The sequence below is a fragment of the Leucopleurus acutus genome (assembly GCF_964270905.1).
Source record: "Leucopleurus acutus genome assembly, chromosome: 1".
NCBI classification, from domain to species: Eukaryota; Metazoa; Chordata; class Mammalia; order Artiodactyla; family Delphinidae; genus Leucopleurus; species Leucopleurus acutus.
This window is the reverse complement of record NC_139142.1, coordinates 145634768-145654580: the sequence shown is the minus strand read 5'-3', so window position 1 is coordinate 145654580 and position 19813 is coordinate 145634768. Positions and strand designations below refer to the sequence as shown.

Genomic DNA, 19813 nt, shown 5'->3' with positions numbered 1-19813 from the left:
TCCATATTATAATACATGTTTTTTCTAATAAATTACTTTTAATACTTTAAAAATACTATTAAAATACTTTTAATACTTTCTCATAAATTTCTAAAAAATTACTTTTATATTACAGTTAGGTCATTATATAGATTATTTGTAATATGTGTAATATTACACATTACATTACACATATTTATAATATATGTAAGTTATATTATCTATGAGTTTCATGCCAGGATGAGTAAAGGAGACATTACAAAATATGTGTCTTGAAAAGAGGGTGTTGAGTTTGATAGAGTGGAGAACTACTAGTCTAATTTCTGGTCAATGAGAGGTCTGTGGAGGATCTTCAGGAAAATATTTTCTTCTCTGATAAAAGAAAGAGAGGGGCTCTGCACCACTTTCCCTCCCTGTTTTGGAAGTTCTAGGACAACATAATGCTTCTGTATGATGCAGTCATCTTGCAAGCAGGAGGCAACAAGTCTGAGAAACAAAAATTAAAATGCTGAGAAGTGCGGTGCCAAAATATGGAACGAGCCTGGGTATTTGATGGTGTCACTGATCTGTTGCACTAATCCTAGAACTGCCGACTGTGGATAATTATAGGTCTGCATTGTTTAACCCACTGTTAGTCGGGTATTCTCTTGCATGCAGCTAAAAGTATCTAACCAATATATGGAGAATACAGTAAATGGGCAATTACAATCAAGTATAATAAAGTGCTCTAATTGAAATAGAGGAAGATAGGGAAGCATTTCTTCACATTCCCAACCCAAACTGGGGGTTGGGGGATTGTCAGTGAGTATTACCTGTAGGAAATACCTGGTCTAAGGCCTGAAGAATAAGTAGGGGGTTAGCAGGACAGGGCACAGGAGAGTGTTCCATATAGAGAGAACAGCAAGTGAAATACTACAGAGTGACAGAGCAATGATTCTGCCAGAAAGTAGGTTTCCTGAAAAAGGTATAAACAAATAGGTATGAGATACCAGATCAAATCCTGACTCAGTCACTTGGTAACTCTAAGTTACTTAGCCTCTCTGAGTTTCAGTTTCATCATCATGAAAATGACAGTTATGGTAGTTCTCATGTCCTAGGGTCTTTTTGAGAAGATTGTCACAATCATCCAGACAGGAAATGCTCAAATCTAGACCTGGGTGGTTATAAAGGTGCATAAGTAGAGGAAACATACTGGGGTTTGCTTCGACAAGGCTTGTTGAGTCAGTGTTTAAAGGGAGAGGGTACAGGATCAAGGATGATGTGTCGGTTTCTGGCATGGGTAACTGAGTGGTTGATGTGTCATTCACTGTTACAGGCAATACAAAAGGAGTAGTGGATTTTAAGGGGGAAATTACGGGGTTCCGTTTTGCAGATTTTGAGTCTGGGGTGCCTGTGGGATGTGGAGGCATCCAATAGGTACTAGAATATACACCTCTGAGCTTAGGAGATGTGTTTGGGTTGCAGGTAGACAGGGAAGCAACAGCATATAACTAATAACTGAAACCAAAGGAGAAGGTGGGACGTGCCAGGACAACTGGTGAGAGGTGGTGTAAGGCCAGAGCCCTGAGGTATATGTAATACCCAGGACATTTAATGGCTGGGCAGAGGAAGAGGGGCCTGCAGAGGAAACTGAGACGGAGCACCCTTAAGGATAGGAAGAAAAAACAAGAAGTAGCGTCTGAGATCACGAAAGCTGATAGAATATTTCTCAACAAGGGGAGAGATCGAGTAGAGTAGGGTTGAGAAACGTGAGATTAACAAGTGGAGTTATGGCTGACCTTGACCAGAGGCATTTCTAGGGGGTGGAAGGCAGATTGGAGAGAGATAAGGAGTGGGAGGGGAAGGACGAACACAAGCAGCTCTTTCTGCAAAGTTGGCTGCCAACAGGAGATAAGACGGTAGAGAAGAACGTAGGGACTTGAAGAGCGGAGGTGGAGGAGGGACAGAGGCTTAAGCATGATTAACTGCAACTGGGAAGGAGCCAGTAGAAAGGGAGAGACTGAAGCTACAGGAATGTAAGGAAATTCATTCAACAATTAGTTGAGCGCTTCCTACGTGCCAGATCAGTTCTCCCATCCTCTCCAGAGAACACGCGTGTAGGCTACACATATGACAGGTTTAACCAAAAGCTTTATCTTCAGGGGAAAGAGGTTCTCAAGCTGTTTTTCATAGGAGCTCCAACTCTGCCCCTCTGCCCCTCCCCCCACCCCCCATCACCGGATACCCCAAAGGAACCCCAACACCCCTGGATCTCACAACCTCAATTGGACACTTGAAGCCACAACCAACGGATCTCTAAGAGGGCCAAACTAGTGACGCCAACGCCGCAGCCTCCCCGGCGTTTCGCCCCAGCTCGCGAGAACAGAAGCGATTACGCAAGGAATCGCCGCCTGGCTGGCCCCGCCCCTTCTCTTTCTTTGTCTCCAAGCCCGAAGATCTCGCGAGACTTGGCCGGCAAATCCCGCGAGCTGAGACCTGGGGCCGGTTCTGCGGCTCTCGCGGTGTTTGCGCGAGACTGCTCCTTTCCTGCTTCCTTTGCCGGTCCGGCTGCTTTCCTCCCCCTCTTCCCCGCCCGACCTCCCCCTCCTTCCCCCGCGGGCCCCCTCCCCGCAGGGATAATATGGTCTCCGGCGATGGACGCCCCAAGTGCAGGTTAGTTTCAGTTCACCGACTGGATCTGGCAGCTGTAGACGCGCGCTGCCCCGGCTCCGAGTTCTTTGCTTCTCTCTCCTGGAGTTGCTCGGCCGGCGCCGGGGCCCTCCGGGCTCAGGTTGTGCTCCCTTGGGGCCTGCCTGCTGGGCCGCACTCTGTGCGCCCAGGCCTCGAGGGCCCGGCCTCGCCGCCCTCGTCCCTTAGCGTGACCCCAGCAGGGCCGTCCGCTCCGCCGCTGGCCTTGACCCGTACCGGCCTCGGCCCGTTGGCCACTGCTGGCTGCCAGCGGCTTCCCGGTACTCCTCAGTAGCACTAGGGTCGAGGAGAGGCCCACCATCTTCTCCCCGCCCCCCATTTGTAAGAGATGAGGGTGGGGGCTAGTGTCTCCTTGGTGGCGTCTCACGCAGCTAGTTGTTTATTCCGCTGTCCAGCCTCGAGCCCCTCCCTCTCTCTTTGCCTCTAGAAGCAGAGTGGGGGGTGGTCAAGGCCGAACACTGGTCAGCCAGTTCTCGGACCATTTATTGCAGCGCTGGGTCTCCTCCCCTCATCCACCTCCCTCGCTTAACCCTCAATAAAAAAGGAAAAACATTATATATTCTCAAAAAGTGAACAATGCTTATCGCTTCTCATTTGGGACCAAGGTCCTAGCAATGTTGGGGGTCCTGCCCACCTACTGCAGTGAATCTGCACAAAAGATCTGAAGGTTCTTTAACCTCAAGGCTGCCTCTCCGCCACTTCCCCCAAGAACCTTAGGAGCTGGGGCACATTCAAATAAGTCCCCTGGGTCTTCGACTTGGTAGTTAAGCTTCAATTCGTACAAAACCAGAAAGACGTGTCTTTTAGGGAGAATCTGTTAATTTGCCCAGATATTTTGTTGTTCACCTTTACCTTTAGTCTTAAAGCCTGTGAAGGTCTTACCTGATAAGTTGTTTGTTTTTGATTTTATTCCTGTTGTTGAATGCTGTGTAAAAGTCCATCTTTTGGTTATTTTTTAAAAAATCAGTTCTTCTAACATAATTGTGGCGTTGTCCTGTCTGTATTTATGCAATTTTCAGGACATGTCTTCACAAAACATGCCTATTCATCCTTTAAATCATTCTTATTGTCCCTTTCTAGGTATTCTTTATTATCACATTTTCAGGAGTTAATTATTTTACCAGTTTTTATTTGACAAGAGTCATGGCTTAGAGTTTTACTGTCCAATACAATACCAGTTTTTATTTGACAAGAGTCATGGCTTAGAGTTTTACTGTCCAATACAGCCACATGTGACTATTTAAATTTAAATTAAGTAAAATTAAGAACTCTGTTCCTCAGTCGCTGTAACCACATTTCAAGTGCTCAGTGGCCACGGCTACCTATAGAAAATATAGGTAATATAGCGCAAATATAGAAGATTTGTGCCATTACAGAAAATTCTTTTGGACAAAGCTGGTTTCTAGGTATTTTCACTTTGAATAAGGTAATTTGTAGCAGTGTTTAATGAAAGCTTTTTTTTTTCAGTTTTTATTTGACAAGAGTCATGGCTTAGAGTTTTACTGTCCAATACAATGGACACTAGCCACATATGACTATTTAAATTTAAATTAATTAAATAAAAGTAAAAACTCTGTTCCTCAATCGCTGTAACCACATTTCAAGTGCTCAATGGCCACGGCTACCTATAGAAAATATAGGTAATATAGCACAAATATAGAAAATTTGAGCCATTACAGAAAATTATTTTGGACAAAGCTGGTTTCTAGGTATTTTCACTTTGAATAAGGTAATTTGTAGCAGTGTTTAATGAAAGTATAATTTTTTTTTTTCAGGATATGCCTTTGAGTACCTTATTGAAACATTAAATGACAGTTCACATAAGAAGTTCTTCAATGTACCTAGACTTGGAGGCACCAAGTATGGTAATGTTGCTTAAATTTTCTTGGCTTTGTTTAGTTTCTAATAATAAAAATGCATTTGTCGAGCTGAGTTGAAGAAATTTTAAATTTATTCCCACCATGTCGTAGCAGGTACACCTACACATATGTCTAACATTTTAAAAGCTTCTTGGGCTAGCTTTTGTTTGAGGAGGATGTAAGCCCATACCATAGCTTCTCATTTTAAAATCTAAGTTAGTTTAGTAATGATTTTTACCCCCAGGAAATTACTAATACAATTTTAAAAACAATAGAAACCTGCCATATGATATTCTAGAGCTATTAAATGTATATTTTAATTTTCCGAGTGAACAGTGTGCCTATCCTTTGAATAGGAATCATCAGCAGGGCCCACTGATTTGAGTTGTTGACCAGGGCATGGTTTGCCCTGGCTTGTGCCCTGACACTCTTGGCAGACCTTTGCAGGCGCCTGACCTGGATCAAACCTTTCACTGAGGTTTCAGAAGAGTGAACTTGGCGGAACCCCAGAGTATTGGATGGAAGTCTTTACTTTATTGACAACTAAGTAATTTTCTCAACCAGGCCGGTGAAGGGAAGACCTGTTTGGAAGAGTGATTTAGATTATTATTTTCTGACTTTTCAGTGAAAAGAAAAATTAAATGCCACATCTGTTGCAGTTTTGGAGGGAGCTTTTCCTTAACCTTGGTTTTTGTTTTTTCCTTCTTGTGTTACTTAAGATTGCTTTTGTGATTTTTCTGTAGATTTTGGTGGGTTTAAATGTTCTAGACTAGCAGTATTTTCTTGTACATTCTGAGAATATTTGGATATTTTAGAGTATATTTTGGAGAAGATCCCTATCCTAGAATTAGGTTGCCATTTCAAAATAAACAGTTCACCAAAATCCTTTACCTTGCATGTTTAGTTGCTGTGATTTGCATTGAGAGGTTGGTCTTTTCTTAGTGCCATGTGCCTTTGATTCACATTTATTTTATATCTTCACTGATGATGAATTTGTATTAATTTTGAAAAGGGAACAGCTAAGTTGATTATATATAAGAAAGATCTTTTATTTCCCTTCTCTCAAATATCTAGTGATTCTGGCCTGGAAGTTTCTTAACCCACATTTTATAGCTTAGTAAAGTAAAAGAACATATATGAGGATGTTTTTTAATTTGAGTATAAGTTCTTTTTATGGATAATTTGTGGAAATGTGCCTACTTGAAGATAGCCTGTATTTCCCAAATGCAGGAAATCAGTAGGAAACTATGAAAACAACTGTAAAATGCACTGAAAGAGTGATTAATAAAGTAAGAGCTATATTATCTCTGGAAAATAAGCTGTCACAGGCATCTGTACATAACTGAGTTCCAGAGTACCAGGGTTTTTATAACCATGATAAATAAGAGAATGCCTGTAAATACATATGCCTTTAAAACAGAAATTTGGTTTTTATTTCTGTGGGGTTAAAACATTGTTTTTAATAGAATGGTTTTATGAGAGGTTTACTAAGTAATTACCTAAATAATTTCTTAGTAATTAGTAGGGAATAAAATTTGGAAGAAGAATTGACTTTGAAAGAAAGGAGCAACTTGAGTAGAAAAACAAAAAATCCTTGCTGCATTTTTGGAGGGACCAGATTGAATGGCCTCCCAGACATGTGCTTAGGAGACATTGCTTTGGTAATCACCAGGGTTCTGGACCACTGCCCTCTCTGCTTCCCACATTTGGATGCCTACCAGGCTGAGAATCACAGTTGTAGTGAGTAACTTAATGAAGGGCAAGTGTTCTAGCTCTCTTATATGTTGGGGAGGAAAGATAGTTGAGAACACTCTTCTAAGCTCCCTGCTAACTGTATCAGGAATGCCTGCAGCTGCAAGGAACCGAAAACGTACTGTACAGTGACTCTAACAAATGGGGTTTATTTTTCTCACCTAACAAGAAGTCTGGATGTGGACATACTGGGACTGTATAGCACCAACATCAGCAAAGACCTAGGCTTCTCACTTTTTTCTGTTTTGCTTTCATTTTTGGGGTTGCAAATAGCTGATGTACCTGCATTAGGTCCATGTTTTAGGCAGCTGGAAGAGCAAAACAGAAAGAAAAGCCCACCCCAGGAGCTTTTGCCTGTATCTCCTTGGCCAAAATGTCATCTCCACTCTCGGCTTTAAAGGCTGAAAGATGGTGTATTTAGCTTTCTGGATTTTGCAGTAGAGAAAGACAAGGGAGAAGTGGTTGAGGTGGTTGGGAGTGGGTAGTGAGTGAACTAGCCTAGACTATCTGCCTCACTAACAGTACCTTCCCTTATTAAGTCTGTCTTTAGATAGAGTACAACACAAATTACTTGATTTCTCCTTTTTTATTGCCATTTTATCTTTTTGCTTCCCAAGTTTATACTCAAGGTATCTTTTTTTTTTTTTTAATTAGTCAATACGAGCTGTTTCCTTAGTCAGTAGTTCTCAAACTTCAGTGTGCATCAGGATCAGCTGGAGGCTTGCTGGGCCCCATCTCTGGAGTTCTGGTCTGGGGTAGAGACTGAAAATTTGGATTTCTAACAAGTTGCCAGGTAATACTGATGCTGCTGGCCTGGGGCCATATTTTGAGAGCCACTTAGTTTTTTTTTTTTTTTGGCTGCGTTGGGTCTTCGTTGCTGCGCAGGGGCTACTCTTTGTTGTGGTGTGCGGGCTTCTCATTGCGGTGGCTTCTCTTGCTGCGGAACACGGGCTCTAGGTGCTCGGGCTTCAGTAGTTGTGGCACGCGGGCTCAGGAGTTGTGGCTTGCAGGCTCTAGAATGCAGGCTCAGTAGTTGTGGCGCATGGGCTTAGTTGCTCCGTGACATGTGGGATCTTCCCAGACCAGGGCTCAAACCCGTGTCCCCTGCATTGGCAGGTGGATTCTTAACCACTGCGCCACCAGGGAAGTCCTATACTCAAAGTATCTTTATGGAAGTGGGCATATTGTACACGTTGACCACATTTTAAACTTTAATAATTTCACTAGTGGCAAAATGCCTTTTTAATGATCTGGAGCTGCCTGTCTGGCACTCCAGTGCATTGACTACAACCTTAGAGATTTTGAGTGACTCTCTTAAGTAGATCTCTGAATTTGAAAATATATCTGGTTCCAAGGAAGAGAGAGATCACTGTTGCCTGGAATAGTTAGACTGCTTTCTGAAGGAAGGAGGACTTGAATTGATTTTAAACAGAGGAATCACAGAGGCCAGTCAACACTTGGGGAACTAGAATGACCAGCAAGCATAATGGAAAATGAGTAAGGGGGAAGACAGTGAAGAGACTGGCCTGGCTCTAGGGAAACATATTTTAGAGAGTAGCTGTTATTGGGCAAGAGGGCCTTCAGCCTGGTGTAAAGCCTCAGGCCCCCTTCTTTACCTCACGTTATCTCATTCATCTTTCTTTTTTCCTTCCTAACTGCTTACTTTTTAACCATGGTACTGCTTAGTCCTGTAGTAGAGCCAGGACTTGGTTTTCCTAATCCTACCTTGTAATCTCTGAAAGAAAATCTGTATTTAATTTTTTAGGAGAGTTTTTATTGATTATAAGAAATTAGGTTGGGATTGGTAGTCAAAGACAAAAACATTATAGGCAGCGTAGAAACAGTTTCATTTTTACGTGCATATACAAATATATGTAAATGTGCTACTTAACAAAAAATACAGTATATATTGTTTTGTAACCTTTTTTTATTTAGTATATCATGAACATCTTTCCATGTCATTGGATATAAGTATCCCTTGCTATCTGAATCTGTTCGGTTTCTGAGTCAGGGATTATGAGTTTGAGTAGAAAGGGATACCTGTACTTTTCTACAGCTTCTACTGTACTGGCTGCCCGGTATTACCTATATGAATGCATCATGGTTTAGTTAGCAGATCTTTGAATATTGAGGTTGTTAACCAACTTTTCCCTGTTTATAAATAAAGCTGCTGCTGTGTGTGTAGTAGTTAAATTTTGATGCAACCTTATTATATAGTTACCGGATTGAAAGTATTGTTCCCTCCACCCGCATCACTTTTCTTTTTCACTTTTACTGTATATGTACTGTCTTTTCCAGTCTTTGTCCTTGAATATAAGGAACAGAAACTCACTTAACTCAGCACTCAAGAAAGAAGATGCTGTTACAGTTTCCAAACATCCAAAGGCAAAGGAAGAAAGCACAGTCAGGCCTCATGGGAACTAGAATTTCTAAGCCAGAGGCTGTTCTTTCTGTCACCTGTTTCTTTTTGAAGATCTACTCTCCAGTCTTCTGTCTCCACAGCCCACTTTACTTATTGGTATTGTGTAATACCCAATATAGCCACTACCAGCCATTCTTTGTGTGTTATGATTAGCTTACCAGCCAGTTAAGACTGTATCTCTAGATGACTTTTTCTCCTATTGTTTTAACCTATAGTTAACCTGTGGTTTGGCTGGGCAAGTCGGGCGTCTATTGCTGGTCAGTTATCTTGCTGGTAGGAACACAAGTCCATGTTTTCTAATCTTGTCTCTTCCATGGACTCTGGAAAGGGCTGTAAGTTCGGTAAGCAATGAAATAGTTTGCTTGTAATATTTACACACAATACATAACTTTCTAAGGATTACCTTTACCTAATGTGATTCTAGTCCATCTACAATCATGCACTCACCAACCCTCCACATTTTGTCCAACGATCTGTTGGTTTTAACTGTGCCTTTGTAGACAATTTCTATTCTAGATTAGGTCCTTTTGGTAGCAGAGAACAGACACCCACTACCTCAAGTGAAGAAAGATTTATTGTAATGATACAGAGCTCCCGGGCAAATGAAAGGTGGCTGTATCTCAAGTAAATGGGCAATGAGCCAGAAGTGAGGGAGCTCTTTATTTTTTCTCTCAGGGCTTCAGATTCCTGGCCCTCCTCCACTCTTCTGCTCCCTCTACTTCACTGCAGACAAGCTGCCTCTGCCTACTAACTTTATACATGGCCACAAATGGCAACCTCTGTCTCTAGCTTAGCTCTTAACAACTTTCTGGTTCAGCCTGTGACCTGATTGCAAATTCCTGAGAGAGGAATCTATATTTTTTCCACCAGGCTGTTGGTCATTCACCTGCCAAGGGGTTGGCATTTGCTTCAGCACTGTAGCCAGGGAGGTAATGGGACACTGAGCACTGTCCATTCCATGGATGGCAGTTTGGACAGGCACCATGAAGTATGCCTGTTATGTTAGCAGATAGTGCTAGATGACATGCTTACCAGGAGCAAATGAGAAGAGTGAGTGTGTCTGTACGTTTATCAATAATAGATATTATTTTTCTGGTTTTCTCTACCTTTGTCAGTGAGTGAAAAAAAAAATCTTAAAGAAGCAGGAATCTGTTTTCTCTTTCTGCCTTCTTGGACTCTCCATGGCGATATTAAAAAACAAAACAAAACAAAACAAAAAAGGTCAGAGTTCTTTATTGGAAATCAGTTCCATTCCAGCCTGATACTGGTTAGAGATATAAACAGTACCTTGACTGGTGAGACATGGGTGTGAGTTAATCCTGTTGCAAAGTCTGGGGTTACAGGGCCTTCTAGAACAGTTTCTTAATTTTTTCTCCAGGTTCCTGGCCTTAACAGGGTTTTTAGGTTTACACTAAAGCTACTCTACCAGTCCCCTTGCTCTCTTAGCCTGGACTCCAAAGATAGCCTCCTTGAGGCTTTAGGCAGGCCTAGAGTGTTTGAGTGTTTGTTTCCCCTTTCCATCAGTCTTCAGTGTATTTCTCTTTCATATTTAGTTTATCTAAAGCCTGTTGTTAATATTGATATTTCCTATGGGTATTTTCTCCATCTACTGTTTAAACCTGGAATTAATCACTTTTGAGAAATAACAAAACCCTTTTACATTATCTATCTTCACTACATTGCTTTATGTTAGGCAGGGAGGATAGTTTTATGCACATGAGGAAAATGAGGCTGAAAATCTCAGTAATATGCCTAAGGTCACATATTTTCTAAGTGAGAAGATCTGGTCTTAGACTCATATCTTTTGACTTCAGACCAACACTTTTCCCCCCTTAATACCATTCTGTTTCCCAGCTTAATAAGGGCAGTCATAAAGTGCTAGTATTTATTGATTGTTTACTATATCCATTCTGTAAGTTCTGTTATTACCCAGTTGGCCAGGGTCCCGCTACTAAGTACCATTACCTAATAAATGATAGAGGAGAAACTTGATCAAAACATGATGAAACTTTGAGATTCCAAAGTCTATGCTTGTAAAACTGCTACACCGGGGGTTGTATGCTCATGCTTATAAGGACCATAGAGGCACCATAAACAAGTGAAATGGCCCTGGCTGGAATTGTGGCAAGCAGGAGAGCAAATGCCCTATATAAAAGAGTAGGTGCTACTCAATTCCAGCAGAAATGTGAGGTTGGTGTTGTAAAACTTTATATTTATCTTAAGCCAGAAATTTGGATTTTCATGTAAAAAAATCTCTGGTTTTTCAGTGTTGGCAATTAAACTTTAAAATGTTAAAACTGTGTAGAACAAACGAAACACATCTGCAGGCCAACAGTTTGCGACCTCTGCCCTGAGAGAGAAATGTTATTGCCTAATCATAGTAGCAGCCACTTAGCTTTGAGTGGTAAGATCTACAGTCCTGGAAACCTGGATATGCCTTTCATCAGCTGCCTCCCATGTAAAATAGCAGACCTCGGCATCTTTTTTTAAAGCCTGAACCACCTCTTGGATCTTACACTGAGTAATTGATCAAAAAGATATCTGTTGTTAGCAGTTCATTTCAGAAGTATGATAACACGTTATCATACTTTTTCAGTTTAAGTCACAGGCATGTTCTGGTTCCCTGCATGTCTTTTTGATTACCTATCTTTAGAGGATTAGCTTTCCAGATTCATAGGATTCTGGAAATTCCTGGTTAGAAGAGGTGGTATTAATCCAGCCCAGTTTTCTATTGATACTTGGTGCATGCATCTCTCAACAATGCTGTTTAACTCATTCAGCTAAGATTGAGTACTCAGATGTTTCTGGCGGGTGAAAGATGGCTAAGATAGCATCTTTGTGCTAAAGAAAGCACACAGTTTAGTAATGGAAAATGTAAGTACAGCGCCTTAGTATGTTGTAGCAGTCTCAGTCCAATCGGGGCATAGAATAGGGGAACTTTAATGTAAATAATTATTAACTGTGATACAAGAGTAATTGTAAGATGTAAGGAAATTCTTTATGGTACCTGTAGGGCTGACAGAGAATACCCAAGGAAGGAAAAATTGGAAGGGGGTCAGGTACCATTGGAGAAGGTGTGGTTCAGCTCATTAGATCGCAGAGAAGTTTGCTGGTTTGGTCAGACTGGAGCTGGTCTGAAGTTGCTGGGCAGGCAGTAGGCCATCATCTTAAGTACATGCAGGGGAGTAGGCAACCAGCAACTGGTACTGTGAACATGTATTGAGAGAACAGATCCTGGCAGGGGCAAGAGCCCTTCACGATGCATGGGACACATGGGGGCTTGCAGAAACAGCAGCAGCTCGTTGTGTGACCGTCCAGGCAGCTTGCAGGGGAAGTCCAGGCAGTGGTAGGACAAAGGGTCTTCTGCGCAGAGCGTCTTGGTCCAGGTTCTGGCACAGGCAGGAGGAGTCTTTCAGAGTGCACAGCTTCATGGGAGCTCTGGTTCCCATGTTGAAAGGGCTGCGGTGATACTAACAAACGTGCATGTCTGTATTTTTTATATATTGTATAATAAAATGTGTCCGCATTTGGAAGATCTGCGTAACTTAGTGAACCTTTATTTCTCAAAGATCTTCAGTGAACACAGTGAGCAGAGAATGGTGGGACTAGATAATGAGCAGACAGGCTTATTACTTCATTCATTTTTGAGAAAATGTCTGCCAGATATCCATATTTGAATAATCATAGTTGGTCATTTGTTCTTTCAAGTGAAAATGGTGTTCTTTGGAAAAAGTGGCTAATTTAGCTTGTAATTCAATCACACAAGTGTTTTTCCCTTGAGCAAAGATTGTACTTTGGTTTTGAGCAGAAATGCTGTATACACTTCATTGTTGTCACACAGAATATTGAGACTTGACCTCAGTGGTTGAAATTTAATAAAATTAACACTTTTTCTGCTTCATCAAGGACATTCTTAAGTGAAACTGGTATTTTGCCTGAAAATGAACGATACAGTGAGTACAAGTACGGTTTGGTGCCACTGCTTTGAGTCCTGCTAAGGCATCAGCAGTTTTATCCACTATTGTTTTTGAACCATCAGCACATATGTCAAAATGGTGGAAAAAGCAAATAATGTCTTAGTTGACCTTGCAGATTCCCTGAAAGAGTTTCGGGGCCCCCCAGGAGTCCAGGGACCACACTTTGAAAACCACTGGTATGGGGCATGTATGGAGATAGAACGATGAACTAAAGAATCTGGGTGAGAGATGACATAGTGGTGGCTTGTACTTGTTAGTGGTGGTGGTGATAGAAGTAGACAAATTCAAAATATATATGAAAGAGGTGTCACGGATGTTGCCTAGATACTTTGGCATAAGCATCTGGGTGGAAGGTGGTGCTGTTTACTGAGCTAGGGAACACAGAGGTGGTAGTAATATGGGACAGGGGCAGAGGGGAAATCAGAGTTCAGTTTAGGTACTAGTGAATTTGGAAACATATCAGTATTCAAGTAGAGATGTTTGTGAGGCAATTAGCTGCATGGTTCTGGAGCTCAGAAGACAGATCTGGACTGCAGAAAAATATTTTGGAGTTATTGGTGTAGAGATAGTCTGTTGAAGCCATAGGATCAGTTAAAACTCCTGAGAGGAGACGATATGGAGTGAGAAAAGAAGTAAGCCTCGATACGAACTCTGAGGAACTCCTGCGTTTAAAGATCAGGTAAAGGAGTAGAGGTAAGCCAGGGAACCGCAACAGGACTGCCAGAAAGTGTTGAGAACTGTAAAAGTGCCAGAATTTCACTCTCCTTGTAAGTTAAACTGACAGTTTCATAGATGCTGGCAGAAGACACAAAACTCTTGGATCAGAGACAATGGACAGTTTATTACCCACAGCAAAGCAGTGTGCTTGGTACCAACATTTGTTGAAGAAGGCCAGGTAATACCTGTACACAGAGATTGTGTTACAGAAAATGAAGTCTGACTTAGGGAACCCAAATCTTTTATAATGGACACTAAGCATGCCTGCCCTTTGCTCCAGAAAGAGACACAATCTTTATCTTCCAAGGCTATTCACTGTATTAACATCTTTTTCAAGATAGTCTGGAACAAAGGCAAGTCATTGCTTCTGCGTGCAAGTAATGCAGAAACGTGAGATTGGAGACATGGAGAATGGTATTGTGAAAGCCAGTAGAGTGTTTCAAGAAGGAGGAAATTGTTAGCTCCATTTAATATTGTTGAGAGAATACTGAAACTAGTTAGAGCTGTTTCATTGATATTTTAAGAAATCAGATTGGGCTGGGCTGAAGAGTGAATGGAAGTGTAGAAGTATAAAATGAAATATGTAGAAAAGTGGACATTGGGAATATAGGCGACTCTTTCAAAAAACTTGGTTGAGAATTTGAAGAAAATAGTACTTGGAAGCTGTGTGTGTGTACACGTGTGTGTGTGAAACTGGGGCTAAAGACTTCACATGCTGCTGGGAAGAATCCAATTGAAGGATAGATTACAGAAAAAGGAGAGATAATTGACTCATGGGTTCTAAAATGTATCACTGGGAATTGGATGCGGAACTCCTATAAAAGTTGGCATTTAGTAGGAGGAGGTCCACAGCTGCCTTCTTAACTGGGAAAAGGATAAATCAAGAGGTATCTAGGCTTGTGTGTAAAGTAGGAGGAAGTGAAGATAGGAACTATTAGTTTTTATTTATCTAGGATGTAGGAAGTGGGGCTAGATCCTGTAGGAGGCAAATAGAGATTTGATTCTAAGGAGAGTAGTTGAAGGTATGAATGAATTATTGTGGAGTGTGGGAAAACAAGCAGATCAGAGAAACAAAGTAGAATTTCTGGGTGAATGGTGAGGACCCAAATGAGGTTGTAATTGTGTATTTATATTGGTACCAGTTTCTCTGGTTGATGTTTTAGGGATTTGTTTTTTCCTTCCTCCTCCTTTACACATCACCACCAGTAAAACAACAGTGAACTACTTCGCAACCACTAGAATGGGTATTATATAAAAAACAGACAATAACAAATGTTGGGAAGGATATGGAGAAATGAGGTCACTTCATACACTGCTGGTGGGAATGTAAAGTGATGTGGCCACTTTGGAAAATAGTTTGACAGTTTCTTAAAACATTAAACATAAATTTAACATATGACCCAGCAATTCCATTCTTAGGAATCTACCCAAGAGAAATAGAAACGTTCTCTACACCAAGATTGGCAAATGAATCATCTCAGCAGCATTATTCATAATAGCTGAAAATTGGAAACGACCTAGATGTCCTTCACTGGGTGAATGGATAGACAAAATTTGGTATAGCCATACAATGGAATACTGTTAAGCAATAAAAAGAAATTAACTATAGATACATGCTACAACATGGACAGACCTCAAAAGTATGTTCAGTGAAATAAGCCAGACACAAGAGACCTTATTGGATGATTCCATTTGTATGAAATATACTGAAAAGACAAAGCTATAGAGACAGAGTAGATCAGTAGTTTCCAGGTGTGGGCAAGGAGAGGACAGGGATTAACAGCAAATGGGCATGAGGAATCTAATTAAGTGATGAAATATTCTAAAACTGATTTATGGTGCTGATTGTACAACTTGGTAAATTTGCTTAAAAAATCGTTGAATTGTATCCTTGGAAAGGGTGAATTATGTGTAAAATATGCCTCAATGAAGTTCTTTTTAAAAAGAAAGAACAGTTCTTCATAAGTGGGAAAGTGATGTGGGGTTCACCAACTGAAAGGACAAAACAGGTTGGTGTTTTGATGGACAGATAGAATAAAAGAACAAAGGGGAAAAAGTGTACAGTTTGGGGAAACAAGAGATTTGACCACATAGAACCTAAACTGCTTATGTGAGGGGAGGTACAGACAAGCAGGTGCTGATGGATAAGGGAGAAAGTAAGTCCTCACGGTGTTGAAGAAAAGGTGTGAGAATGGGGATCAGAGAGGTTTGGAGAAGGAACTTTTACGATGGTGTAATTGGAGCATGAGATAGTGTGTGGTGGGGGGCCATAGGGAGAATAGGGAAGAAGAAAGAGGTTAAGGGCCTTGGTGAACTTTGTGCCTGATCCAGAGTAGGGATATGGAATTAATATTGCTAAAAACAAACTGGAGCACCTGTGTCCATTTTTCCACACCTGCCAGCTTATTCTCTACTGGTAGGGCTCTGGAGTATCTACCTATAGATTTACTTTAAGGATTAAATGAGATAATGTAGGTAAAACACATTGATATTTTCTCCTTAGTAGATCCTAAGTAAATAATTGTAGATGTTACTGTTTTAAAAGTTGAGGAAGAGAATTGTATTAGTTTTCCCTTACTATGTAATACATTAAACCAAAAGCTTTATGGTTAAAGCATTAGTAAACATTTATTATCTCACAGTTTCTGTGGGTCAGGAATTCAAAAATGGCTTAGTTGAATAGTGCTGGCTCAAGATCTCTCCTGAGGTTACAGCAGGGGTTAGTTGGGGCTGCAGTCATCCGAAGGCCTGACTGGAGCTAGAGGATCTGCTTCTAATGCGGCCCATTCACACATGGCTGGCAAGTCAGTGCTTGCTGTTGGCACAGAGGCCTCAGGTTTGCTCCATATGAGCTTCTCATCAGTGCTGCTTGATTGTTCTTGTAACAGGCCGCCAGCTTCTCCTGGAGTGAGCAGTCTGAGAGAGGAAGGCTAATGCTGGAATACTTTTATAACCTAGCCTTAGAAGTCACACACTGTCATGGACCTAGAAATTATCATACTAAGTGAAGTAAGACAGAGAAAGACAAATACATTATGTTATCACTTATATGTGGAATCTAAAGGAATGATACAAATGAACTTTTTTACAAAACAAATAGACTCACAGACGTAGAAAATAAACTTATGGTTACCATTGGGGAAAGGGCAGGGGAGAGGGATAAATTAGGAGTTTGGGATTAGCAGATATGTACTACCATATATAAAATAGATAAACAACAAGCACCTACTGTATAGCACAGGGAGCTAGATTCAATATCTTGTAATAAGAAATACATCTGTATATCTATATCTGAGTCATTTTGCTGTATACCGGAAACTCACACAACAGTGTAAATCAACTGTACTTCAATGAAAGAGAGAGAGAGAGAGAGGGGAAGAAAGTCCCCCACTGTCATCTCTGCCATACTCTTGGTCATACAAACAACTGATCAGTGTAGGGTTATGTGAGAGCATGTGAATGCCAGGAGGTGAAGATTACTGGTATCATCTTGGAGGCTGGCTACCACAGAGAGAAATAAGAAATAAATTGTTTTTGTTTGGGGGAGAGGGTGTTTATTTGCATCTTCCCTTGCTGTAGGCCTCTAGTAGTTATTCTGAAATTAGACAAATCTGCAAGATAGTGCTCCTTAGTGACAAAATGTCCAGTTAACATTTGTGATTCTTTTTTTCTTAGCACACTCTTATCTGATATTGCTTTTTAACTTAATATTAATTTTCAAATGATAGAGTTAAAAAACAGTAAGACCGCTGAAATTATAACCAAAAGAGTAACCCTGCCCCAGATTTCTACTCTGCAGAGAATACTTATTTTTAATTCTTTGGGCTATTTGTTTTGGTAATGTCCTCCATATTATTAAATAGCCTTGCTTATACAGCTGTTTCTTGATTTTTCAATTTTAGACTTTACTTTTTACTATGGAAAATGAGAATTTGGCACTTTTCTTCTCCCCTACATATATCCCATGTACTTCTTCCTAGTATAGTTATAATTTTTGGTTAAATCAATGTTCAGTGCTTATATTATGACTGTAAATATTCTCAGCCAATCCATGTAGTAAATGATGATTGCATCTCGTTTCTCTTACAACTTTGTATTTTTTTCCTGGAATTAATGACTGTCTTTTTTTGTTTGCTTAGTTTTCTATGTCTTTATCAATACTTCATCTCCAAACTCTCCAAAAGAACTAAACTCCTTCTGGTATAATCAGGTAATCTATCAATTAATTTTTTTCCCTTCTCTTAGCAGCATACCATCTGGACTCCATCTTCGATTGCACTGTGGCTTACACGGTGTTGCCCTAGAAGAGTCTCTGCGCTTTCCTGTGTCAGAGACTATTTCCTAGATATCATGATTTTTTATTTTCCACTTAATTCCTTGTTTTATAGAACATATCCCAGTAGCTTCCTAAGAAAGGGTGCCTGAGAAGTAAATTTTTGAGACGTTGCCTGATTAATTGATAGTTTACCTGTTCACAGATTTCTAGGTTGGAAATTCTCTTGGAATTTTGAAGGCATTGTTATATTGCCTTCTAGTTTCTTACACTCCTCTTAAGAAATTGCAGGTTGTCCTGATTCCTAGTCTTTGTTTCTGATTGCCTTTCCCCTATGTAGACATTTAGTTTCAGCTTTCTCTATTCTGCTCAGTCCATTACCAGTCAACCAAGGATTATTTTCCAAAATTTTGTTAGTTTTGCTTCTCTGTTTCTTTCTTTGTTCTTGCGAGTTTATAATTTTTTTTATTTCTTTACTATTATCTTAGTGGGTTGCAGGAGAGAGTGGAGATAATTACTGGTGTTTATTTTACCATATTTTACTAGAAATCTGACAAAATGCTTTTTATAAAGATATTTAAAACAAAAAATATTCCTGAGATTGTTTTTCCAGGATAATTAACCAAAGTTAATTTTGTGTTTGCTTCTGGGATATTTTACTTCTCATCATTTCCAAATGTTCTGTTAAAAAAAAAATGTCCCCCCTGTAATTCCTCTTGGTTTGGGGGGCTTCATTATGTTTCTCATTGAGATAAGAATGGAAACTAATATTTGTTAAGTACCTACTGTTTGTCATAGTATGTTTGTTTGAGGGTTTTACATGTACTAGGTAGATGCTGAGGTAAGATATTCTTCACATATGTTAGGTAGCTGGCATTCCCATTTTGAATGGAAAATGCATCAACTTGAGTTGCTTTCCAAAGGTCATACCTATTGTAAATAGCAAATACTGGCTTTGAATCTAGTATTTCTGATTATGTAGTCCTTTATCCTCTTTACTTACAACTTCATTAATCTTCAATTTGTGTGTGTTAAAATTTTCAAGCATAAAAGTAGGGAGAGAATAGTATAATAACCCACCATGTATTTGTCAGCTAGTTATCAACATTTTGTCAATCTTTTGTTTCAAATATTCCACCTTTTTTTAAATCTGTAAATGTACTCCAGTATACATCTCTGATGTACGAAAGGACTTCTTATAACTAACAAAATTAACAGTAACTCCTTAATATGATCTAAAACCCAGTCCAAGTTCAGATTTCTCTGGTTGTCTCAAAAATACATTTATTCAGTTGGTTTGTTCACACGGTATCCAAATAGGATCCACATGTAGCATTTGGTCTTTATGTCTCTTAAATCTCTTTTAATCTATAATATTCATCCTCTCTCCTTTTTCCATGCCATTTTTATGTTGAAGAAATCAGGTTCTTTGTTCTGTAGAATGTACTGCATTCTGGATTTGATTGCTTCTTCATGGTTTTATTTTATTGTTGTACTATCCCCCATATTTCTTGTTAACTAGAAGTTAGAGCTAGATGTTTGATTAGATTCAGGTTTATTTATGTATGTATGTATTTTTGGAAAGAATATCTCCTAGCTTATATTTCCTACTTCATCAGGAGGCAAATAATATCTGTAATGTCCTACTTCTGGTGATGCTGAGTTGGGTATAGTTTTTCTCAGCTTGATTCATCCATTTTAAGTTCCCCATTCATATATCACCTCAGGATTTTAGCATCCACTTATGATCATTGTACAGATCCATTATTTCATTAGGTGCTGCACATTGGTGATTTTTCTAATTATATCACTGCCCTTCTACATTTATTAGCTGTAATTCTGCTATTACGAGGAACTTTCTCCTCTTTACTGTTTTGCCACTTGAAATCAGGAAAGACAAGATTAATGATTGATTTTCCCCCCTTTATTTGTCAGTTTTCAGAGTAATGAGTTTCTGTAGCAAAGGAGTCATTATGAACTCAGGGCTATTTATATATTTAATATATTTTAGTGTATTACAGTCATTATTCATTTTGTTGCTCAGATTGATCCATTAGTGTCCCCATTAGTCTTTGATAACTTCTTTGGTTTCTGACACAGGATGTTCCAGGCTCATTTTGTGCATATCCTTCCCCAAATAGGGAAC

At 39.9% G+C, this 19813-nt stretch overlaps 1 protein-coding gene across 1 annotated transcript in view; it reads left to right on the top strand.

Moving 5' to 3' along the window:
* The first annotated feature begins 2565 nt into the window (after nucleotides 1–2565).
* IREB2 (iron responsive element binding protein 2) overlaps nucleotides 2566–19813 on the top strand; it is a 49579-nt gene continuing 32331 nt past the window's right edge. Inside the window, exons 1-2 of the mRNA XM_082845713.1 lie at nucleotides 2566–2631; nucleotides 4443–4532. Coding sequence (XP_082701839.1) covers nucleotides 2613–2631; nucleotides 4443–4532 — 109 coding nt within the window. The 5' untranslated portion in view covers nucleotides 2566–2612. The remainder of the gene's footprint in view (nucleotides 2632–4442; nucleotides 4533–19813) is intronic.